This window comes from Numida meleagris, chromosome 10, assembly GCF_002078875.1.
Source record: "Numida meleagris isolate 19003 breed g44 Domestic line chromosome 10, NumMel1.0, whole genome shotgun sequence".
NCBI classification, from domain to species: Eukaryota; Metazoa; Chordata; class Aves; order Galliformes; family Numididae; genus Numida; species Numida meleagris.
In genome coordinates this window covers 2,223,190-2,248,511 of record NC_034418.1, presented here as the reverse complement: position 1 = coordinate 2,248,511, position 25,322 = coordinate 2,223,190, and the positions used below count along the sequence as shown (strand labels likewise).

Sequence of the window (25,322 nt, the reverse complement as noted above, 5' to 3'; positions counted from 1 at the left end):
TTCCAGGACTGTGGAGGTGTGGCACTGAGGTACATGGTCAGTGGGTATCATGGGGGTGGGCTGGGGTTCGACTTGGGGGTCTTAGAGGTATTTTCCAATCTTAATGATTCTATGGTTCTATGAAACAGAAATTCCTACCGCCCTGAGGAATGATGAGTGCAGCAGGAAGGAGGAAATCTGCCCGAAGCTGGCAGGCATGGTTTTCTCTGGCCATAGGCAGTGCCAGCATCACCCCAGGTGGTGGGGCTTGGGTAGGCTGGGGACCCTGTCGCAAAGAGTCCTCAGCTATTACCCATGCACACAACAGTGATTAACAGCCCAACACAACCCGTGTCCTGGTCCTCCTCAGGCCTATTGTGACCCTGGGGCCTCGGCAGGAGCTTGGAAGGGGACGGATGGGCATGGTGCCCAGGAGGACTGCACGAGGCACCAATGCTGCCCCACCCCTGCTGCAGGCTCTCCTCCCTCCCTCCCAGCCCTGTGCTGCTGGGAAGCTGCAGGCTGCTCCAGAGCACAGCACACACTGTCCCTTGCTGCAATCTTGAATAAACACTCAATGGCAGAGCCAAAGGAGAGGTCCTTTCCCAAGACATTTGTTTGATTCTTTTTCCTGAGTTACACACCAGAGATCTGTTAAAGGCCAGGGATGCCCTATATAAATGTTTTCATTTTACATCTGGAGACATTCAAATAATAGGAACATCATGGAAGGCATTCGGAAAACAAATATTTCAAATGGTACTCTAAAAGCAGTGAGTAAGCAGTGTGACTCAGCAGCGCTTTCCAATGCTTCCCCAAAGAGATGGAAATAAATCCACTTAATAACTGACATATATTGGAAATGTGCTGAGTCGTTTGTCGCTATCTGCAGCCCTGCTGGGAGAAATGACTTGCAGACATACCTGCGCAGAGCACCCGCGCCACATGCAGCTGAATTCAGCCCAAAGATGAGGGGGGACTTTCTGGGAGCATTTCAGCAAGTGCCTCCCATGGAGCTGGGAGCATGCACACGTCTTCAGAGCTTCTGCTGCAGTGTGTGTTTAACCTCAGCCGTGGAGCCCCTGGGCAGGCAGCAGGGCCGTGCTCACCCCCCCGAAAGCTCTGCTCCCGCTGTGCTTCTCTGACAGATCTCTCTCAGTGACTCAGTTTTGTGCTGTCCCATTATGGCCTTTGCAGGGGCTCCCACAGAAGTCACCTTCCAGCAGCAGCATGTGGCGTAGAAGCAGCACCATGCTGCTCATTAACACAGCACTTGTGTCACGGCCCATGGCCTCCTCGCTCCCTCATGCTTCCTTGTCACACAGTCCCTGGCGGCAGCACTAGCTGCAGCTGCATTTGAATAACAAATTGCACAACAGAGGGCTGGCAGCCCTCCTCCCAAAGGAAAAGGTGCTTTTTTTTCCTTCTTTTCAAGCTAAAAATACTCCCTGCATCGTGGTTGGACTTGATGATCTTGAAGGTCTTTTCTAACCTGAGCGATTCTATGACTCTATGACTCTATGATCATCCAGAAGGCAGTATCAAACGCAGAGGGCTCATGGGGGAAAATACATCACCCTCTTGGTGAAGAGAGAGAGCCTGCAAGCCAGGAACCAGACAGACAGACCTCCCTGCAGCACAGGCTCTGCATTTTCACAGTGAGCAAGGATGCTGCACAGTGTTGGTGATGTGGGGATCACAGAAACACAGAATTTTTAAGGTTGGAATAGGCCTCGAAGATCACCCAGTCCAACCCCAACCCACCCCCCCATGCCCACTAACCGTGTTCCTCAGTGCCACATCTCCACAGCTCTTGAACATCTCCAGGGATGGTGACTCCCCCACCTCCCTGGGCAGCTGTGCCAGTGCCTCAGTCTTTTGGAGAAGAAATATTTCCTAATGTCCAACCTGAACCTCCCCTGGTGCAACTTGAGGCCATTACCTCTTGTCCTACCACATCCATTGGACAGCTGGTGTTCTTTGCCACTCTTACTGCCTTCAGGAGAGGTCTCCCAGCCTCTCCGATGGCACAGACAGGAGCGGGACAGTGTTCTATGTCTGAGACTGGTCTGGTCAGAGTCCCTTTTCCCGACATCTGTGCCTGCTGCCTTGTCCCCTCACTATCTCACTGTGTATCTCTGGGACAACTCAAGCACCGTCCTCTTAAAAACCCTCTTTAGGTGGTGAAAGATGTGATTAGATTCAATATAAATCTTGGGGCTAGATGATTGTGGTCTCCTTATCAGAATTCCCCTGAGACATCACTTACCCTCTTTTTCTTCAGAAGAAAATTAAAAGACTGATGTTAATTGATGGCATCTACTCTGGTCACTAGTTTCCTTGCGTGGGCTATAAGGCTGATCTCAGAACTGGGGAGGCAGAAGTGTCACCAACGTTCTGCACCTGGCTGGTGCCAAGCATTCACCAACAAGGCAGATGCGAATGGCATTTTGAGGTGTGATTGCATCAGCCCTCCTCATCTGGCTCACTTAGGATGCTGAAGGGTATCCAAATACTTTCTTTTCTCGAGAAATGTGTTACTTAGGATCTGGTTTCTGAGTGTACAGAATTTGGCAGAGGGGCTGACCATCCATCACAACCTGCTGCTGCCACTCACTACCACTGTACCAGCCCGCAGCTTTGTGGAGACTCCAAAAAGCAGCCCCAGTGCTCACTTTTGAGCGAGGGTGAACTCATTGCAATGCCAACACAACAGCTCTCATCCTGAAGCAGGACCAATGTGCGAAACATCAGCACTGAGTGCTCGGCGAGGTGGCATGGCCCCAGCTCACCACCCACCCTCACCTACCTCCTTTCAGCTCTATTGCAAAAGGGCTTTTTTCAGGAATTTCAACTAGAAATGCATTCGCTAGGCCACCCTGGGGAAGTAAAGGGGGAAGGAAGTTCTGGATTTTAGAGCTCAGATGGTGGTCGATTGGGTTCTGCTGGCCTTTCTTTCTTAAAGGCCTGTTGGTACCGACTCTGGGTACAATGGATTCAGTGTAATCAGTCACTCATTCCACCACTATTCAATTTTCTAGGCTGTTTCTACCTGAGTCCCCATCCCTCCCTTTCCTCTGAATGGGTATCACACCCCTCCTTTACAAATTCAGGACCTCCTTCTGCTTACCAGCACCGTTACATGTCTGTAGCAGACTGGGATCCTGACTATCAATTATAGCTACTACTGCTGCCCTATAAATAGCTGAAACGCAGGCGATGCCAGCGCTCAGATCACATTTTAACCTTAAATGAATTGCCAGTTTTCTGTTGTAATTACCCAGGTTGGAAAGGAGTACAGACCGACAAACTTATTCTGAGTAAACTCTACACAAAGGCTTGGCAGCTCCAGCTCTACAGCTTTTTTAAAATGGATGGCTCTTCCAAGCCAAGTTCCGTCTGCGGGAGCAAGATAGCCTTGATAGAAGATTATTTTGTCTCCAGCCTAAATGCTACCTATATTAGTAGTATGACTATGGGAAAACAGCCCCTTGTTCTGGAGCAATTGCTCTTACTACGCAAAGATCGTCTTACTCTGCTGTTATTTCACTGGGATCACTGACCAGGGCAAGATTTTGTGTTTTCAGGGGCTTAAGGGACTGCAAGGTGACGAAGGAGGAAAATATGTTCACGGGACATGGAAGATGGAGTTTTCAGGAACAGAGCCTCCAGCAGAGCTCGTGTGGGGCTCCCTGAGCTCTTTGTGCCCTTTCTTTCCCCCCACCCTTACTTTGCAGCAGCACATGGGCCACTCCAGCCAACAGTACGCCTTTCTGAACAAGCCAGCATCTCCCCGGCAACAGGGCAGGCTGTGGAAATAGTAAGGGATTTCCTTTTTGCTTGGCTTTTCCCACCTCTTGAGAAATGCCCTGCCTTTGTGCGTCTTCTCTGCCCAGAAACGTGAATGATGGTAACTGCAGTGCGCCTCGGAGAGGGGCAAGAAAGCAGGCTCTGCTCTTAATGGGAGAGACTGACAGGTCTTTGCATCTGACAAGAGAGAAAGCCTGAAAGAGGAGCAGGTCTTATGAAAGAGGGTCTCTCCCACACACTGCTTCGCTCCAGTGAGGAGGCAGCAGCGGCTGCGCAGCCGCGTCCTCGGTCCTCCTGGTGAGAGGGGGAAGAGGAGGGCAGCCCCGAAAGTCATCTGAAAGAGAGCCTCTTCCTGCAAGCAAGGACCAGCCTAACAGAGAGATCCTGCACGGTTCTGTTCCTAATCTGGGGGCAGGTCCTTAACGGCAGAGTGGGTCAGCGAGACTTTTTTGTGGATAGTTTCATTTTTTTAGCTTCCGTTTCCTATTTTGGTCACTCTGTGCCTGACAGAAGCAAGGAGGTTTAGCCCGGATCTTCCCCCAACCTTGCACTCCCACTAGACAAAATACCAGAGGGATAATTAAGGGCAGGAGAAAAAGGAGATGGGTAAGAGAGGACTTGGTTACTTTTCCTCAATAGCAAAAGCACAGATCATCCAATTCACACTTATTACAGAGGCGAAAGAGAGGCTGTTTTTCACCTCAATCTGAGCACGGTCAGGGTGACACTGCGAAGGAATCAGGGGGAGATACATCTCCCATGAAGTCTGAGGGGCCTTGTAGGAGCCAAACAGTCCCTGGCCCCATGCCCCCTGCTGCCCTGCTTGGAGTCACCTGGGAGCAGCACCAGCCCCTGCTCCCCTTGGCCAGGTCTGTTTTCCTGGGGGCTTAAGTGATGAGTAGGGAAAATCCCTCAGAAAAAGATTTGCATCAGAAACCCTTGGCTGTGGAATGACTTTTAAAATAGAAAAGCTTTGCTTGAAAATGGATGAACTGTGCAGCATAATGCTCAACAAATCGCCTGTTTAATGGCCTCTATAGCAGCTGTGTATTAATAACAAAAGCAGGGTAGCAGAAGCCATGCACTTCTTTGTAAGATTAAAATAAATAGTATTTGCTGCTAATACCAGCAACTTTCTGTGGAGGTTGACTAAAAGAAAGGAGCAAGTGGAAGACCACAGCAGACAGGCTTGGCTTCTCTCCTCTCCTTTTTATTATATCTACAAAGGGAGAAGATGCTCCAAATCTTTTCCATAGGAACATGAATGGACGTGACATTCCATGCAGCCTAGTACACTTTCCCTCATCCTGGCAGTTCTGATAACAGCTCTCTCCATTTATGTCCCCCGTTTTGCAAGCCTGACACTCAGGCAGTGCTGAGTTTCCCTCCTAGAATCAGGACTTCAGGCATTAAAAAGGGAAAAGAGAATTTACAATTTAAAGCTGTCTGCCACAGACTGTTTATCAGACACGGGGAATGATTTGTTTCTGTTTTCCTGGACATAGGTTTTTACTGAGACAAGATACGTTGCCTTGCTGAGAGCTGAGTCACTGAGTAATCAACAGATTAATGTAGTCAGTTTGAAAGCCATCAGCATTAGTTCTCGGCAAGCTCACAAGAGCTCCATTATTGTATCATCACTATGTTGGGGATGAAAAAGTCTCCAGGATTTAGAGTTCCTGTGGGAACAATCCCTAGATGCAAAGAAATCAAAACACCCCTTTGCGACTGGGAGACATAAGGTACCTCTTTATACAGCAGCACCACAGCAGGATTTTGGCATCCTTTCCAGCAAATGCTTTTATTATCAACTCTTAGATAAGGAGTTTGGGGTACGTAATACATCTGTCATTTGATAACTACCTAAAAATAGTCATGATAAACTCAGTGGCATATAGGACTTTGCCCTTACAGGTCTTGAAACTGAATTTATTATATTTCCAGTGAAACTAAGTAGTGTTGCTTTCTGCAAAAAGAGTGATCTTGACTTCTCTAGTGCTCTGTGTTTCTCCATGTGTGCTTGCTTTGAACCAGAAATGCATGAAAGAAAGGCAAAGGATAGCAGAGGCAGCTGGTAAAGGAGACACTGTTTAAAAATAAGGAGCTAGTTAAAACAACAACAGAGGAGCAACTGGAAAAGGACAGGCTATATTAGGTGCATGGGCTCAGAAGGCTGCCAGACATCAAACTGTTATTCCTACAGGCATAAGCTAACGCCTCTACCTAAGACCCTGTCTGTAAGAACCTCACTGAAGTAACAGATCCTTCCGTTTGCAAGCAAGACTGCTGATTGGGCACACCTGAATGGTGGATATGTGAGTAAAAGTCAGAGAAGTCCCTGCTAAGTGCAGTTCATTCTAAAAGCCTTCCTTCATCAGCAGCTGGTGGAAGGGATTTGAAGAGCAGCGAGACTTCTCCCTGAGACATTCCTACATGCAGCTTACGTACCCCGTGCACACACAGCAGCCAGGCACACCTTCTCTCTCTTTCCTCAGGTCTATCAGTACCTCTCACTTCACTGCCCCTAGATGGACAGAATTATTGTTTTACGTGGCCTGGACAGTGCCAGGGCATGAGAGATTCTGGTTGTTGTGACACTTTCTACCTTAGCTGTTATGTCATGCGCAATAACACGAATGCACCTATTTCTTAAAAAACTGCATGCGATATGCATATAACAGTGATGGAAATATTCCCCCTCCCTCCTTTTCCCTCCAAGACCTTCAGATTGCGCAAAAACATTTTATTTGTGCTGAGGAGTATCCCAGTTCTCAACTATTTGTACCAAGAAGTGGAGATTTTAACTCACCCTTCGTTCCTTGTCACCATATTCGATGCCCAAGGTATCCATGGCACGTACAATAGCTGCCAGCGACTGTATAGTGTTGCTGTAGACCACTGGCTTGTACTGCTTCACGTCTTCTCCAGAGAAGCCATCCTCATGGATGATCCTGAAGAGAAAGCAGAGGACAAAAACCTATTGAGAATGTCATTCAGTGGGGGAGACACTGAAAACAGAACTGCGCTCCTCTGAAGAGCGCATCTGCCAGCTTTATTCACTTCATTTAGTCAGCATTTCTTTACAAACTCTTCTGGTTGTTCACCACTAAGGCATCTGAGCCCAGTGCCTGCAATTAGCATCCCTTCTGCTCTCTGTCAAGGTCTCGTGTAGGGCCAGTGTGGGCAGTCCCTGCTCCCAGCAGAACTGTAAGCACTGGACACCGCATCCTGTTTGCACAGGGAGGTTTCCAGGTCCTACCTTATCTTTCCTGACAAGGCCCGTGGGAGCATATTCACTGCCTACAACGACCAACAGATCAGGTCTTAACAACTGAAAAAAAGTGAAAGAAAACCCTATTTTTTGTCCAGTCCTTTTCATAGTAACTCCTGGGTGCCTTCCAAAAGGAGTGAGTCAAAATTCCCCTCTGCACATGGGGCCACAGTCATTGATAAGCATAGCACCTGACATATTTCCAAGCCTTCACGCTTCCCTTCTTCCCAGGCAGTGCTGGGAGCTCTGCTGTCTGCAGGCATGTTACACATCCCCTCAGGAAGCACTGTGGGAACAAGGCCCACATCCTACAGCTCCATGTGTCGGATGCTCCGTCAGTCTGTGCTGTCAGAACTACCTGATGGGGTGAGTCCTTGCAGCCTGGCTGGACCTGGTGCCAGAATCACTTCCTCCCTGTGCAAACTGGGAAAAGCAGCTCCCTGGTTCAGGCAGACATGATTAGGAAATGAGATTATGAGACCTGCGTCCTTATAGCCTCGGTCCTATCTGTAGATACGCAGCTGGCCTGCAGAACTCAGGAAACACATCCCTACATTTTGTAGCATGGCATTGCCATGGGCTGGGAAGAAGACTGACCCCTCATCTCTAAAACTCAAGGACTAAGCCAGGGTGTGCCCAGAGAACAGCTCGAGTTCACAGAGCTAATTGCGCTTGACAGCAGTTCTTCCCAGTGAAGACATAAGTTATGATCCTGTCTCTTAAATATTAGCAGAGAGGATGATCTGCTTAGCCAAAATGAAGTTCATCCTTGCTCGTCTGCAGATCTCACTGGACAACATACAGTCCTTCAGTAATGGATATGTTCACTAATAGAACCCAGCATCCTGTCTATAATGGGACTCTTCTTTCTTTTTTTTCTAGATCACATACACAAACCGAGGTCTTGACCAGTGCTGGCATCTCCCCCAGGGAGAGGAAGAGCAAGCAAGGATCATATGCAAGCATGAAATAGATACAGTGCTGGGATGGCAGAGGAGAGCAGGGCTGGATGCCAGCCTCGTGTTATTAACAGATGACTACACGAAGAACAAGGCTGATACAAGCACGCCAACAACAACAGAGCTACTTCCTATGATGTGAACCTCATAGAAAGGCTTTCTAACACCAGTGACCAACCCTCTGCTCTCCCACCATGGCACTGACACCGGCCTCCTGCCAGGCATCGAAGCAGCAGGGACGGAGTGGGCAGCAGAGCTGGGTGTCACGCTGCATTGCATGGAGCAGACAAGTTGCTGAACTCCATAAGATGATCCTGAGTTGGAAGGGACCCACATGGATCATGGTGTCCAGCCCCTGGCTCCCCACAGCACCACCCAAACCTAAGCCCTGTGTCTCCCAGTGAGGAGCTGCAGGCTGCCATGAGGAGCTGCAGTCGCAATGAGGCCTCCCCTCAGCCTCCTCTGCTCTGGGACCAACAGACCGAGGGCCCTCAGTGCTCCTCACTCTCCATGCCCTCTGGACCTTTCCCTGTCTCATAGTCCTCCTTCGGATGCTCTCTAATAGCTCCTGGGGAATGTGTCCTTTGCCAAAAGTTGCAGTCAAGCCTAACGACTTATGACTGGCACAAAGAACAGGGGTCTGCAGCAGCCCCACCTGAGTTCAGTAGAGCACGGGCTCCTCCAGTGAGCTCCCCAGAGCAGGGATGCTCTGGACAATCAGAAAAAACTTCACCAGAAATAATTCACTCCTTTTGTTTGGCTGTTTTGGGGTGGGATTTTGGGGTACGGAGGGCTGAATTTTGGCTCTGGGCAACTCAGAGAAGGCCTCGTGCCATGAAGTTGTTGCCCAACACTTTCACATTTAAACACTTCAATGTTTCTAAGTACTCCATGTTTCTCAATTCCCTGCCATGTCACAGGGCTCCCTGCTTTCAGAAGGCAGAACCAAGCGGTGCAGGGCGGCCCTGGTATCCCTCAGTGAACATCCTGCTGATGGGGCAAGATGTTGACATCATTCAAAGCGCGGACATAAGAGTGTCGCTTTTAAACGGGGCATAAAAGAACACGGAGAAAAAAAACCCGATTGTTCTTCTGTGAAATTTCTCTGGGAAGGCAGCCACAACGATTAAAAGCAGCGCAGCTGATGCCAGTATTGAAGTTTTGCTGAAGGAAGTACCTACGGATTAATCAATCACGCAGTTAGCACATTACCTAAGATTGGAGTGAGCGAATCCCCACTGACTAGTGCTGTTCTAAAGACTGCTAGGACACTGTGAACTGGTTTATTGTCCTATATGCTTTTAACTAATGGTTTTTCTCCTTGCTTGCCTCGGTGAGTTGATCACTGGGCTCCTCTGGCAGCTTTTCCAATGGTTCTTTGGGATCGTTCTTGCTGCCACTCACCCATTTGGGATTTACCTTTCTCCCTGCCTGCAGAACTGCTACGCCTTATTGCCTAGGGGATCACTCTGGGGAGGTACACTGTTAGGGAGCAGCTTAACCCAGCTTGTGTGCTCCAGGATGCAAGAAGCAATGGGTTTCAGATACTGTGACCACTAAAAATGCAAAGGAACTAATAGAAATGAGCAGGGCATTGAGGCTGACAAGCTGTTAAAGGTTCAGGCAGGGTGGGCTAGTCCTTGAGCAACTTGCAAATTAGCAGGAACTGTGGATTTTCAGCACTAAAAATTTGAATCCTCTGTTTCCTTGTATTTTTTCTGTGTCTGAAATACAAAGGAAACTGCCGTAGGCAGGTTCCTTTTTGCAACATGAGAGCCAGTTCTTCCCAGGGCAGAGGAAGAAAAAGGATTTAAGAGGATCCCGGGGACTGTGGTGGGGGGAGACAATGATGTAGTTTCTGAAAGCGATTCTAAGCAATTAAAAAGCCATTTCATTCACCAAGTGATTAATGGAACAGCATGCACTGAATGGAATGGTGAGAGACAAGTGAATCAACCTGTCTAATGTACCTATCAATGCCTACTTCCTATCCATCAGCCACTGACACAAAGCCCATATGTTTGCATATTATATTGTCATACTCATTTTAGGATGCCATTAACAGATAGGTGTTTGCTGGGAAAAAGGGCTCCACTGCAGAGCAGATCTTCTGCCACCCCCCAGCAAGTCATTAATCCTGAAGAAGCACCCAGTGCCTCAGTGATTATTGCTTAATTGCAAAATAAATGAAATACTTGGAAACAGGGGTTGCATTTTGCGTAGAGGATCGCCTTGGCTTCCATTCAACAAAGCACTTACACGCCTTCAGCCTTTCACTAAAAAATGAACGTATTAAAGAAGCAAAGCCCCAGATCATTTTGTCGCATGTCCCTGCTGACACATGGTGCCCCAGCAGCTGGGAAAGGGCAGCTCTGGATGGAGCACACAGTCGCTCCAACACAGCAGGGCTGCATCTCGAGCTGAGGAACGATCCAAGCCAGAATCCAGTTCATGCAGATCAGTCCTGGGGGGAATACTTGTCCACCTACCCCCAAAAACTCCCTGCTCCAGATCCAGACAAGCTGTTCTGCTGCTTTCCTTCCAGCCCTTTTGGTCTAAGCTAGGTCTTGCAGATGCAATGACTCTTCCTTTTACCTCCAGCTGGCTCTTCTACCTTGAGAAAAGACTCAGTCCTCACTTCTCTGACTTGTCAGGTTGTGCTACCCACTCGCCTTTATGTAAGACCTGCAGTAGCTTTTTCTAGGCTGTTTCTCCAGGACACTTTATGAAAGTCAAGTGGGACTGTATCAAATCCTTCCCAAAATCTAGATATTGCATTAACTATTCCTCTCCTACTTCCCACCAAAATAGGAAATGAGATCAGTTTAACACACCTCATTTTTTTAATAATCCATATGGAATGTCACTCATCTCCCCTTTTATCTCCTAGATGCTTACAAACTGATGGACAGTTCAATTCCCTTGAAAGCTTCTAGAAGTTGGCCAATCTTTAACTTTTTTTACTCCTCTTTTCTTCCTCTATATTTAATAAAGGCAGACACTATGTTTACATTTTTTTCCTGATTCATGGTACCTCACCTGTTCTCCAAGGGCTCTCAAGGAGAAGTGGTTATGCACCTGAGGTTGTGCCTGTAAGTATGGAGCAAGGAGCTCCTTAAAGCTGGTTTGTATGCAGGCCGTTCCTCCTGACACAGCCCTGCCTCATCTCTTGGACTTTGTAAATGCTCCAAAACCTCAAGCAAAAGCTGCTGAAATGTTTCCTGCTAACTTCCTGCTTGTGTGGCTTCAGACTGTCTGCATCACTGTAAAAGACATACGTGGAGACTTCCAATTACCTAGCAGAGAAAATAAATCCCATACTGTTCCTGTTCTGCCTAAGATGATTTACTTTCAATCAGCAGGATGTTTCCAGCTGAATGAAGTTTTCCTGTGTCAGTGCACATCCCTAAAACTACAGTGATTTGCTTGAATAAAACTGGGCAAGAAATCACCAGGAGATTATTACAGTAGAAGTCTACTGCAAGCAAACACCTTGCAAATGAATGGTCCAGTTCCTATAAAATCAGTTCTTGCTCTTCACCTTCATCTGAACAAATTAAGGCAGTTAAAGGTCACTGCACAGCTTTCGTGCAGCGCTCAGCTTCACCTCCAAGGCTCCAGGTAGCAGGAAGGAGGCTGCAGGGTTTCAGCCAGAAGTACCCTGCCCTTTGTGTTTCATATCATGTTTTCTGGTGAGGATGGGCAGAGGCTGAATCAAAGGAAAAGAAACCAAACCGTAAGCCTTGTTTGCACATGGGGAAAAATAAGAATGAAAACAACTTACTTTAATACACAGGGAAGGGAAGGGGTTGATCAAATTCTGATGGAAAAATTTCTGCCAGACATAATCAGCTATTTTTTAAATTTATTTTTATCTTAATGTGAGGTTAAAAAAGTTTGTTTATGGGAGAGTTATGAAGCTAAATTCCAGTGATTTTGTTCTCACTCATTTAATAGCCTGAAATGCGATTAAAAACTCCTGGATTATGTTAAACTAAACCAACGCAGATGCCCACGACCTTGTGTTTCAAAGACTGCAAAGGCACAGTTCAGACACTCGTGACAGGGTAAAAATCTCTCACATCTTCCATACTTCTTCCACTCTGGCTGCGCTTGAATGACACATCGTACATCCCATTCCTGCAAGAAGTTCTCTGAGATGGAGATTAAGATGGCTGTTTGCCTTCATGCCTGCTTTTGAAAAGAAAAACAGCTTCCATAGTCAGGGTCATCTGAAGTCACCAGCAGTGCTCATTTGAGAAAGTTTAACTTTTTCGACTTGGATTCTTAACGCCCAGCCAAGAAACACGGATGGAGCCCTGTGATAAAATCCCAGCTGGGGATGATCTCCTTTCTGGAGGAAATACCTTTTGGTCACTCAAAACTAAATTCTTACCACTGAAGTATTTCTTGCATACAAAGATGTTATTGGAACTAACCAGCTGGTTCATGTTAAAAAATAAGCAAATCCATCAGGAGTCTGAATTATGCTGCCACAATCTACAGCCCTGGATACGTTTAAGCTTATCCTTGTTCAGAAGAACTGCAAAAATGTCATGAACCTATGCAGGGCAAAAGCATTCTTGCTCTTCTAAGGCAAAATATGTGTCTAATAAAGATGCACGTAAGGAACCGATGCCTTCACAAGGTCTATTTCAAGTCAGGCATGTGCTTCCGTACCTTCACTGCTGGCCAAAAAGCTGCAAGTGGTGTTACATGGACCTCTCTCACAAGCCTGCTCAGAATGGACTCCCACTGTAGCTTTGCCTGTAGGTGAACTGCCATTGAGCTAACGATTAGCTTCTAGGCACAAGGGGACCTGATACCCCCAAATCCCTGTACCAAATATATGTCTAAAACATACAGAATACTCTCCATTTCCTTTTTAAAACAGATAAGAACCAGAAGGAAGCGCACTAAAGAAAACCGCCGCCATGGTGCCGTGTCCCTGCAGTCCTGCGGCTTGTCTGAAGCAGCTCTTAGTTTTATTGTTGTTCTTTTCTTAATGCTTCATTTTGGCTCTGGGCAACCTCAAGGGGTGATACAAACTTGAGCTGCACGCCGTTGAGACAAAAGATGGTTTCCTGGGCTGTGTTCTCAGTTCCCTGCCATGTGTCTATTGGGGTGAGCTGTTTCTTGCACTGTGCTTTTGGGATGTGCCAACACTCCTTCCCTTGCTTGCTCTGCAAGATTCGTTTTACTTCTATTTCCTATAGCCTACTTTTCAGTGTGAACATACAAAATAAGCTGAAAAGTGTAAATAATACACCCTGAAAGTAATTAATTGCTGTTGATCAATGAAAGACACCGCTGCTGCCGCTTCGAGGCAGAGCAGAGCAGCTTGCATGTTAGACCAGGTAGGAGCACAGTCACCCTTTGGCATCTAACAAAACAAAGTCAGGAAAACTAAGCCCACAACAGCATACCCTGGAGAACAAGTATACCCCACACCATGCCTAATTCCCTTAAGTGCTGAGCTCAGTGTTGGGCCCTCACTGCAAGAAAGACAGAGAGGCCCATGTCCAGAGAAAAAGTCCATCGTGCTTGCTAATATAGAACAAACACAAGACTCTCCTTCCTGCCTGAAATCAGTTTCTTATGCTCCCAAAAGCAAAAAAATAAAATAAAACTAAACTTTGCCCCAGTGGGAAGGTGAAGGAGCAAAGAAGGCTGCAGGTTGGCTGTCCCCAACCACCCCATCCCACAGCGCGCCAGACCGGGGCTTTATGTAACACCAGGGCACTGACACAGCTTGGTTCTACTGAAATTTGGAATTGTGTAACTTTGATAACCTGCCCTCTCCCGGGGCCTTTAATATTAAGATCAAATACTGACTACCCTACATGCACCTAATTAGCTTTAATATGCATCCTGCTCTGCTCAGTGAGAACACCAAAGAAACTCAGTCAAAAACCATTAGACCAGGATTTCTTTCGATTAAGAAAAGACAGCTGGACAGCACATATTCCTGCAGCAGTGTTTGCATTAGATGAGATTGCATTTTTCTGTGGAAAAAGCCTCAGGGCCTAGAGGGTTTCAAATAGCACCAGAGGAGGCTGACAGCTGCGCTCGCCTCCTTTGTGCGTTCCCAAGTAATAATGCAGCAGAAGAAAAGGGGTGCCTGCTCAGAGTGCCTTGCTTTCTGATCCCATGCAGTGGGCTATGTTGTCAGTCTACTTTGTCCACACTGCCTGGGAGCAATGAGATCCTCCAGGGAAAAAATCCACTGGGCTGGTGATGACCCACATGCGAGAATTCTCATTAATTCCTCGGTAATGTTACATAAGGTCATTTTGTTGAATTAAAATTATTGGGATTAATCCTCTTAAATGTTCTCTTAGATGCAAGAGGGCTCCAACCACAGCTGGATCATCCCACAGCTGGTTCTAGAAAGTCAAAACAGTGTTTTAAAGCCCCATAATGGTTTTGTTAAATTCATCCCCTGAGCAAGGACACAAAGCAGCTTTTTATGGCTTTTTTAGATCACTTACAACTTCTGTAAGCTGTCATTAACTATCATCAGAGCCTGAAAAATGAGGCAAATGGGTTCAATGTCAGTTTTACTGCCCAAACCTAAATAATATTTCTGCTTTCCCATCTGCCTCATCTGAAGTGTTTTGATAGCTGGAAGGTGACTTTGCCTTTCAAAACCTTCTCAGATTTTGGGTTCCATAACCAAATATTCCGTGGACAACAGAGGAAACGGGATGTGCTCAGCGTCTTTATCTGATGATGATTTTCATCCTCAATCAAGTAACACCACCAAATCCCACAGCAAAAAATAAAGCTTTGCTGGGATGCGTGCGGTTCCCAGCCCTCACGTGACAAACACAGCTTTCCAAAGCCCCCCAAAATCCACTGGGATTCCAAGCCATGGTGTGCAGAGCTGAGCTCTGCAGAGCTGAGTATCTGAGTATGTGTAGTAGCTGTTCTGTCACTCACCAGGAATCATGTGCTGCCACGAAAACACTAAGCTAACATAAAAATATGCTTTAAAGCAGCTTTGCTTTTTTGGGATATCAAATCTTGCAGCAACTGTCTTTTTGAAGCAATAACTGATGTGTTTGATCAGCTCTGGTAGCAGATCTTCGTTTTGCAGTGCTTCTGGTGTTTTAACATGCTGAGCAGAGAAGGAACTGATCCTGGCAGGAGCGATTCTGCTGTTCCTCGCCCCCTGATCATCCTCCCTCACACAATTACAGCTTGGGGGCTCCATCTCCAAATGCTGCATTTGCCCCCGAGCATGCTGCCAAGCTGCCATTAGCCCCCACTAATCTCAGCTCAGCGATCTTCCAGCCGTGGTGTTCCCGGTTCTGCACTGCGCTGCTTTTGCATTCGAGGATACACCAAGCATGGCACCTTGCAGATCACAGTCCGAGGGAGATTAGCTGATTGATGGCAGAAAGTCCCCGAAAACTGTAATGGATCCTCCACTGCTGGAAAATTTTGCAGTGAAAATGGGAGCCAGGGTACAGATGTGACAAAAGTCCGGGGCAAGGAACAGCAATTTGGCCTCTGTCGCTCCTGCTGCTGCAGGCAGCATAAAGCCAAATCTCATCTGCGTAATTGTGGTTTTTCTTGCAGTGAGGGTGCATATCTTCTGCTGCCTGTACTTACTGGAGCTTCTTGGAAATCTCTGCTTACAGTTGAAGCACAGTTCAGATGGAGCAGCAGTGCCTCTCAGACACAGGAGGTCCCAGTCTGCCTCATGCCCCCATACCCCTGCTCTGAGCCCCTGTACCACACTGCTCACGGTCACTCCATGTGCTGAGACTTCCCCAGCTGAAGGGTTTGAGCTGAAACACGGCACATACGGCATTTTAGGATTCCACCCACACTGCTAATAAGGTCTCGCAGCAGTAAGGAGGTATGTTGCACTTGTGATTAATTACATGCATTTGGATATATTGAAATTATAACTTTCTACACTTGTACTCAGAGAACAGGTTATCAGGAGGGAACACAAATGCACAGCTTGATGTCACAAGCATCCAGGTAAATAATGTTAACCCGTTAGGGTTTCTCATGTGCAGCTGATGCTTAGGAAACACTAGAAGTGACAAGACCTGAAAAAGCACACAGAGAGGGACTTGTCCCAGGCAATGGAAGATTCTGCCTCCGCTGCATGTCTCCCAGCTGCCCTGCCCTGGAAAGTGAGAGGAGCAATTTTTCCCAGTGTTTCCCCGATTTCAATGAGCTATGGTTTGGAAAAGCATTGGAAGACCTTGGGCATCCTTGGTGCCTCACAGCACATCCTGGCACCCAGGGCTGTGCTCTCGCCACTCCTCGGGTCACCTGGAATCAGTGACCAAGGACTAGTTACCAGCATGCAGCAGGGCAGCTCCCCTGACCTGTCTCCTGACTACACGTTCCTCAAGCTCTGTGCTAGCTCTCAGCAAGGCAGCTCCTGCCAGTGAAGGAGAAAGATCAGCAACTGAGTGTCTATGGTACACTAGGGCCAGACACTGCTGCATCTGAAAGCCTGATGCAGAGCTTGCCTGGCACTTAAGCTCTCCTTGCCAGCCCCGTGTTCTGTTAATGGCAGTCCCAGGAGCTCTGCACTACCAAGAAATAACCCCGGGACTGCTGGGAAGTGAGCCCCTCCAGGCAGCCATCAGAGAGCCCGCTTGGCACCTCTTCCTCCAGCCTGTTTCACTGCTAGATGGCTGCCAGAGCCAGGCAGAAGCAGCAAATACCACAGCGCAAGCAGCTGTCACCAGATGCCTGTTCCACCTGCAGTTCAGCAAGCCACTTCCAGCTCTCTAGGTGGACACAGCATAGGGCAGCTCTGCATTTAAAGTGATATGTAAATGTATTTGCCCATTTTGTTGGGAGGTGACCACAGTGACAAACATCTCAATAATGAGTATGTTCTTCCTACTACTTTCATCAGTCTTTGTCATCTACCGTGTTCTTATCTTCAATTGAGAAATTCCGTATTGAACTCATTTATAAATGCCTCTAAGTCTTCCCTGAGAGTATCTGAGAACAAGATGCATCACGATTCAAAGTGACTGTCTGAACCACATTATAAAGCATTCAGCTAGAGCTGGTAAATCTGCCTTGTAATAAATTCACTCCACATCTGATAGTCAGAGTTTAAGCACATTTCTGGTGTAAAATATTCCTGCCTTCTGGAGAGCTTTGATTGGATTCACAGAGCCTGATGTTTAATTAGCTTACACTACTCTAACTCTCTTCCCACCCACATACTTGGTGCACTGCTGGCATCTGGATGATGCAACTTTTTAGTGGAGTAAGCTTTTATTTTTCCAGAAAGCATCTAGGAAAGTTTGGAGACCTCAGATCATTTGAGGTTTCAAGCAGCACAAATCTTCCCCATCCTCTTGGTTGGCAGCCAGCGCAAGGGACTGGCCACGGCACTTGTGATGAGTCACAGGGATTGGATGGGGATGAGCCCTTCGCTCGCTGCTCACCCTGCCTGGGGAAGTCAGTCTGCAAGGAGAGCAAAGAGGTCTCTGCTCACTGTCTTGTGACCAAGCATGCTGCAGATGCCCACATTGTACTGGCATCAGACAGGGATGCACAATTACAGATTGTTTTCAGCTTATGGTTCGATTTGAGCTGTGAGCGAGCTACGACTGCATGCATCTCAGTGGCTCTGCTCTATCCCTCACCTACACCTCCAGGAATGGGAGTAGCCTGTAGCTGTGTGACCAAGGGGTCCGGAGAGGTGACTGCCTCTCTGGGAACAGCATGGGAGGAAAGAAAACAAATGTAAAGATTATTTGGACTTTGAAAGCATCAATGAGAGAGCTCTGATTTAGCATTTAATAGCACAGTTGGTGTCTCCTCTCTGAACAGTGATGATTGTAAATTGCTAATATCTATATAATAGATTTATAACTCATGGGATACGGAGAAATGTGTGATAAAAAAGACCTGATCTATAAGCAGAGGCAGTAGTGCTGAGTAACCTAAGGCAAACAAGTGTCTCATTAGCCAATCAATCGATAAAGTTAAATGGAATAACTCAGGCTAAATGCTGCCCAGCCACCCTAGCAGGATGTGTGCAGAGCCAGGCAGGCCTGAATCCCAGCTGGAACCCGAAGCACAGCACTGCAACAGCCCCCTCTGCTCTAGGAATCGTTTGGAGGGCTGGAAATTACCTGTATCCCCAAGGCTCTATTTCCAGTTAATGCCTCATCAAGACACTGAGAAGGGGGAAGGGAATGGCAGAGGAAGATAGGAAGGAGATGTGTGAAGTGAGGAGGAATGTTCTCCACGGACCAGGTGTGGCTCGGGTGCAGCTGCTCTCACTGCCTGATGGCCTGGCCGCTTGGGGACTTCGGCAAGGTGACATGTGCTGAAACCACTCCAGCGTGATCTCTCAGGACCAAACCACAGCCTTGGGGAGTTCTTGAAGGTGTGAGATGTGAATCATGGGGATCTCGGCCCCACACCCACAGCCGGAGTCCCACGGGATCTCAGTGCAGAGGTGCCATCCTATCTGCCCCCACAGCTCCAGGCCAGCCAGGAGCACTGCTTGTGGTCTCTGCTGCAGCTCGTGTGATGCCACCGGAGAGCAGCCCAGCTCCTGACCTGGAGGTGTGGTGACTGCTTTCTTTGGCTGATGGCAGTGAGATTCCTGGGACTGTTCTTCAGAGGCACCTCTCAGGGATCCCAAAATGCCCAATACCAGGGCATGATGCAAGGCTGTTTTCTCCTCTTTATTCTTAAGTCCTCTGTTCCAAAGCTCCCAGGCAGTGAGGCTTTCACCTCTTCTCCAGGAGTACTAATCCAGTGCAACATAATTCATCATTAGACATATTTCCTGCTGTCCAGGCAAAATTTATCTATTGACAAACTCAAATACAGCTTCTGTAATGACACTCAAGCAGTTATTTTTAGTACCAGCATTGTCAGCAGAAATAATAGGCCTGATGCATTTTTTTTCCTCGGTAAAATGAGGCTTCTGAAATTATAGATGCGAGTGCCAAAAATGCTATGACCAATTTGCACTGCTATGAAATTGGGGAGCAAATCAACACACTTCTACCCCACTTGATCATGCAGCTATGCTACTGTGTACACAAAGCAGGCATATATTCACTGGTAGGATTATTTGTGACCGCAGCTGATGTTTGTTGCTAGAAACTATCCCTGGCAAGGAAGCGCTTCACATTTTTTACCCAAAAAGAACATAAATCTAAAAGAACTCCTCCCTCCTCCCTTGGCTTTTATGTGTGGTTCTTTTAACAAAGTAAGACTGAAAGGAGACATTTAATTCTTTTGGTTTCTGTGATGGAGCAATGGACTTAGGCCCATAATTCCTGGACTTCTCAGGCCACCGCCCGGCCCACACCAGCCAGGTGAGGACTGCTTCCTTGCCAACACCATACGCGCAGAGTGCACAGCTAAGGCTCCAGTACAGCACAGTTGCAGAGCAACAAAAAGGAAGAAAAGCTTTGCGTTCTCCAGTTATCCAAACAAATAAGATAAATACCATTTGCCAGTCCTGGAAGATTATGTGCAGCTTTTGTCTCTCCTGTTTCAGTTTTCTGTGCTAAGCATTCCCTCACCCATTCATAGTCACTAATGCCCAAGGCTCAGTTACACTCCCTCGTGTTGATTTCCATGTGTACTTTAGGGTTTCTTTACATACCCAAATCCTCATTACCACTCTAAACCCCAGTAAATTACAGGAACAGAGGGCTGATAAAATACCTCTGAATTCAAAGCAATAGTGAGCCTATTATCACTGAAAGCTTTGGTCCGGGCTGTAGAAGCATGCAGGAACTGAGTGGGAGAAGTAAACCAAAATAGTTGTTTCAAGAGTTGGGATGGAAAGATTTATCCGTGCTAGTGCATCCAGCCAGGGTTCCTGAGCCGCGAGGCACAGCCCCATCTCAGAGAACCTTCCACCACAGAAACACCACTTCACAGAACCACTGAATTGCTTGGGTTGGAAGGGACTTTAAAGATCATCTAGTTCTAAATCCTGCCATGGGCTGGTTGCCAGCCACCAGCTCAGGGACCAGGATCCCATTCAGCCTGGCCTTGGGCACATCCAGGGATGGGGCATCCAGAACTTCTCTGGGCAGCAGTGCCAGGGCCTCACTGCCCTCTGAGTAAAGAATTTTTTCCTAATATCTAACCTACAGCTCCCCTCTTTTTGTTTAAAACCCAATCATTCAACCCAGATCTCTCCTGTACCCTCACCCACAGTTTCATATGTCAACATTATAAATTTCTGGCTTACTTTTCTTTCATTTCCCCCCTTTTCACTATTTTACTCACTATCTTTTTCTTGCAGTGTGAACATGCATGCAAGCCATGTCTGTCATGGCTTATTTCTTGTTGTCCCTCACTAGCCTGTTCCTTTTGCCTACTGTCTTGGGCAGTCTGAGTCCTTCCAGCTTGTTCATAGAGGAATTCACTGCTTCATAAACCCCTGCAAACCTACTGCAGCAGAAGGAATCACATGGAGCAGAGGGAAAGCAAATGTGTCCGGGCCAAAACGAACCTAAATGTGCTGAGGGAATGAACCGATATGGGCCAAGAAGGAGTGATGCTGGCACAGCCCTGGTAACCAGAACATAAATAAGAGAAATTCCATGATGACCTTGGGGACTACATGAATTAAATCGTAGAATCATATAATAACCCGAGTTGGGGTATTTTATGATTCTGCCCTCCACAGCCTTCCCCATCTCACAGCCCTCCTTTGGACGCTCTCTATCAACTTTATGCCCTTCTAATATCGTGATGCCCAAATGCACCCAGTGCCTGAGGTGAGCCCACCCCACGAGGTGGATCAGGCCCTGGGAAGCGTTTGTTTGTTTTCCCTGCCACCAGCCTGCTGAGAGCTATGCCCCATCCAGGGAGGCCCTGTTTATCTGCGAGAATGGCAGCACTGCTGTTAAGAGGTAAGAGTGGGAGTGTGCTTCAGGTAAAAAAAAAACGCAGATTACAGCCCCGCTAGTAATGAATCCAGCACAGAAAGAAAAAAATGCAGAATGTTCTAATTTTCTCAATAGATTTAATTCCATTTTGTTCCCTGTGAGTCCCTTCGCTGACAATTGTCTGAGTGGAGGGAGGAAATAAGGGTTCCAAGCAAAACATTTGTCCGTGAAGGATGTTATTAAAATGTCCTACTTGAACACTGGCGCTCTGCAGGCCGGTCGCAGAATGGGAGCGTTCTCCCTCCCTTCAACCAGCATTGTCTAAATGCAGAATGTTTGTCGGTTATTTTCCAAAAGCGCAATTGCTGTCATCTGAATTAGAGTTGCCTTGGCTTGTCCTGCCTGATTTAGCACCCACTCGAACAGGGTGGGTTCAGGAGTTCAACAAGAACTTGAGTGTTGTTGGATTTGCAGCAGGCTTAGAAAACACTTGGGAAAACAACAGGGGGTGAGAACAGACGGAGAATGCATACAAATGGGGATGAAAACCTGAGAGTGGTCAGAAAAATGAAAAAAGAGCTGTGGTGAGTCCACTGAAGGAACATCATGGCAAAATTCTCCAGTTGGGTAAACCTCCACTGTGTGGTTTCAGAGGACTCGTGCTAACTCTCACCTGCAAAAGTCTTGGTTCTGTGCGTTTGCTAAATCTGACAGTCCCTCAGCCATGAATTTCACATGCAGCAGGAATGTCAGTCTTGTCTTAGCAGAGAAATTAGCCCTACCATGCTCCTAACTTGTTTTTTTTTTCTTAGTCTGGGCAACTTGTCCTGTCCTCCTACAAGCACTGAAAACAGGATGAGTGTCCTGTGAGGCAGGAAAATACTAGAACTTCAAACCACAAGCTAACTGAACACTATATGGCAGGAGAAACTTGCTGAGAACTGTCACTCTTCTGTTTATTATGTGGGCAGCAGTGCTGTCCCTGGTGTGCGAGGGCCTCTTCCCTTGTGAAGAATGCAGTCCTGTCCCCTAAACTCTGCATAAGTGACTGTGCTATTATTGGTACACTCTATGCTGAATGGCCAAAGGAAAGCACTGCACTGGCTCTTGCTTTTTTCCAGATACAGAAAGGACAGTGTGCACAAAGGCAAACATAGCCTCTCCTATGCACATGTGACAGTCACAGCACAAGCAAGTTGCCATCAAATGCCTCATTCCACCTGACAGGTCTTGTCCTAAAACAATGTCTTAAAGTCTGCAGCTGAGTGTCTGGATTTTTCATACCCAGCTGGAACTGCCAAAGGAACAGAAAAAAGCTGTTGTAGCAGAAAAGATGCCTCTCAGTTTGGAGAGGAAACCCTGTGCCAGCAGTTTGTGTAACCAATAGGTGCAGTTTGCCACCCTCTCCACAATGGATGTGTACCCCGAAGCAGATTGTATGTGGAAAGGATGCCTGCTCTGTTTCACGTGTGCAGAACAGTGGATGAAAGGTATTTCACAGTGAGGGGATGCTACAGCTCCCGTGGCCTGCATTTCATAGAATGGTTTGAGCTGGAAGGGACCTTAAAGGCCATCTGCTCCCACTCCCTGCACTGAGCAGGGACACCCACAGCTCCATCAGTGCTCACAGCCCCATCCCCTGACCTTGGCTGTCTGCAGGGACGGGGCACCACCACCTCTCTGGGCAGCCTGTGCCACTGCCTCACCGCCCTTAGTGCAAAGAACTTTGCTATGTTATTCAGACCTGGATTCAGGGCTCCAAAGTGCTGCACCTGTTTGTGCAGGATACCAGGTGGTACAGAGCGTATCTGTCTAAAAAAGAACTTGGCTTAACGTGCGTTACGCCCACATGGGACAGTTGCAGCTCTGGGACAGTCCAACTTCTCCTCCTCAGATGCAGCACCTTTATATTTGTGTTTGAACTTTACCTCATCGTTTTTTCCTTGGCTGTCTCGGTAGAGCTGTTTTGGATGCTCTACTTCTCAGCCCCTGCGGCTCCTTGCAGTATTTTTACCACAGGGACCAGGACCAGGTCATGTCAGGGAAAACATCTCCTCTGACTGAAAACCAGTGAAAACAACGTGGGGTGTGTGAGCCCACTGCATGCTCACTCTGCGCTGTGTCTTACATGCTGTTGTTTATAATGTTACTTGCAAATGGTTGATGGCATCCCTCATTACTAAGTTAAAGTACAGCAACATTCACTTCTGTAATCTCTTTGTTTTCTAAGCTAATGGCTGTGCAGTTTTCCCTGTGTGCTGAGCTTCACCGGTAATCAATAAAAGAAGAAGGTGTACATCTCCATTTGCATGGTAATAATTGCTTCAGCACTGTCTTGCCATAAACAATTCATCCCTTACGAATGAATGAGAGCACTTCAAACGCAGCAGCCTCTAATGCTGCCACTGCAAGTCTTTTTAGTTCATTCTGCCAGTGAGGGAGCAGGGAAAAAAATCCCAACCAAGCCAGCAACGCATCAGCCCCTCACCCCTGATGATCCTGGCTTCCTTCCAGCCTTAAAGAGCAGCGAGCACAGCCCCATGCTGAACACGCTGCCTCCCATCCGCGCTGCTCAGGCGGAGGATGTGTTGACATCAGGCGCTGTAAGAAGGCAGAGTGAAACGCTATCGGCTTGGCAGGGTGACAGAGCGCTGGCTGGAGCCTGGCTGCCCCAAGGCAGGTAGCACGGGGTGCCCGGGACCCCAGGCTGGGGCTGGGGGCTGCAGCAGCCTTGGTGGGCAGCAGGGGAAGGACCAGAGTGACTGAGCTGGCAGAGGGACTACAGAGAGAAGTGGGAGAGAAGCACTGCGCAGTGAATTGGTCCCATTAACATCCATGCATTCCTCGCAGGCACATCAGAGGGAAAACCCAGCCCAGGTTTCTAAGCTTTATCCATCTTGCAGTGGTTTCCTCCCTTGCTGTTCTTTACAAGCTTAACAAACTGAAGACTGTTTGGAAGAGATCACCCCTTAATCTGGCTTGTCGTAAGACCAATAGGAGAGGAGGAAGGCAAGGTCACGCACACCCGACCATGGAGTTGAAACATCCTTATTTATCTTCCCTAAGCTGTTCTAAATTTTATCTCCTTCAAGATATATTGAAATAATCAAGATAAGAATTTGGTGCTGCCTGTGACTGCTGATGAAGTCCTGGCTGTCTGCACCAATTCATTATTTTAGATGGGGTCCAAATTTCACCCCCTTTGGTTCCTTTGGTGCAAGTCATGGGAAGAGACGCTGCGAAGCTGCAGGTGAGTTCCTCCTGCCACCCCATGCAGCACTGCCAGGTGTCAGAAGGAAACTCGCTTCTGAGAGTTTTATTATGCGTTCCTACTGGTTCAAATTAACAGCACTCCCCTAAAAAGCTGTTTGGGGAAAGTGAATCCAGGGAACGAGACAGATGAGCACAACACTTTTTTAGAAGCTGAGTTTAAGGTTGGCTAAAAATATGGCCTATCCCTTTCAAGGGATATTTTTCTCACAGTGTGGACAAGAATAAAGCTATTAGTAACACAGTGTTCAGGGTATTTGAGACTGGTGTTTGTCTGTCAGTCACTCATCATCCAAAACATTCTTGTCAACATTTGGAAGGCAGGCGGGATGTACGGGATGGCTGCAGGAGGACAAGGAGCTGCAAGGGCTGCGAGTGGGGACAGAACCTGGGCTAAGGGAGACAGGAAGGAGGAGAGCAGGGGAAAAGGCTGCTAATGAGGAAAAATACTAAAAAACCCCAAATACCTGGAACAGTGGAAGGTAGGTTTTAGATGAACCAAACAGTCTAGAATAGGAAAAAAAAATGCTGTTTACAGAAAACAGACTGAGAAAATGATCTAAGTGGAGACAATGAGTGGAGATTATACAGAAGAAGAGGAAGAGAAGTCAGCACAGGAAAATACAAAGATCCACTTTCCTTTGTAATGCAGGAGCAGAGTGTGACCAGCATGGATGCGCGGGACAGCAGCTGTCACACCCAGCACAGGGCTGCCCTGGATGCCTGGGAGGCAGCCACCAGCATCACCTCTGTGCCTTGGGGCTTCCAGGGACTAGCTCACATTCGTCACACCTCAAATGCAAAGGCCCACACTGATGTGAGCTGGGGAAAGAGGGAACTCCCCTTAAAGTGGGGAGCTCTTTCTCTCTTTTCTCTGCATGCAGAGCTTTAGAAAAAAGGGCTCTGTGCGTAAGGAGTCCAGAGACACAGGGCTAGGTGCATAGCTCCAGCACCAGCCTCTGCCGTCTGTCGAACCCAGCCTGCTCCACCAGGTACCAGGGGCGGAATGGGGTACCATGGGGAAATGGGTTTCCAGCTTACCTTCCCTATCTCCCCATGCCAGCATAGGAACCTCTGCAGCTTGCACCATTCTAAACAGCTTTCTGTCTCCCTTCTCTGCAGCTGAAACACATTCTGTACAAGAGCATCTTGCCTCCTGTCTCCTCC

At 47.6% G+C, this 25,322-nt stretch overlaps 1 protein-coding gene across 4 annotated transcripts in view; it reads right to left on the bottom strand.

Moving 5' to 3' along the window:
- The window catches only part of GNAO1 (G protein subunit alpha o1), a 118,730-nt gene that overhangs the window by 68,673 nt on the left and 24,735 nt on the right, over positions 1 to 25,322 (bottom strand). For 3 of the 4 annotated variants that reach the window (XM_021408766.1, XM_021408763.1, XM_021408762.1), the window contains exon 3: positions 6,599 to 6,740. In XM_021408766.1, coding sequence (XP_021264441.1) covers positions 6,599 to 6,740 — 142 coding nt within the window. Of the gene's footprint in view, positions 1 to 6,598; positions 6,741 to 6,849; positions 6,958 to 25,322 lie in introns of those variants that run through there. The other variant, XM_021408765.1, reaches the window with a different exon arrangement.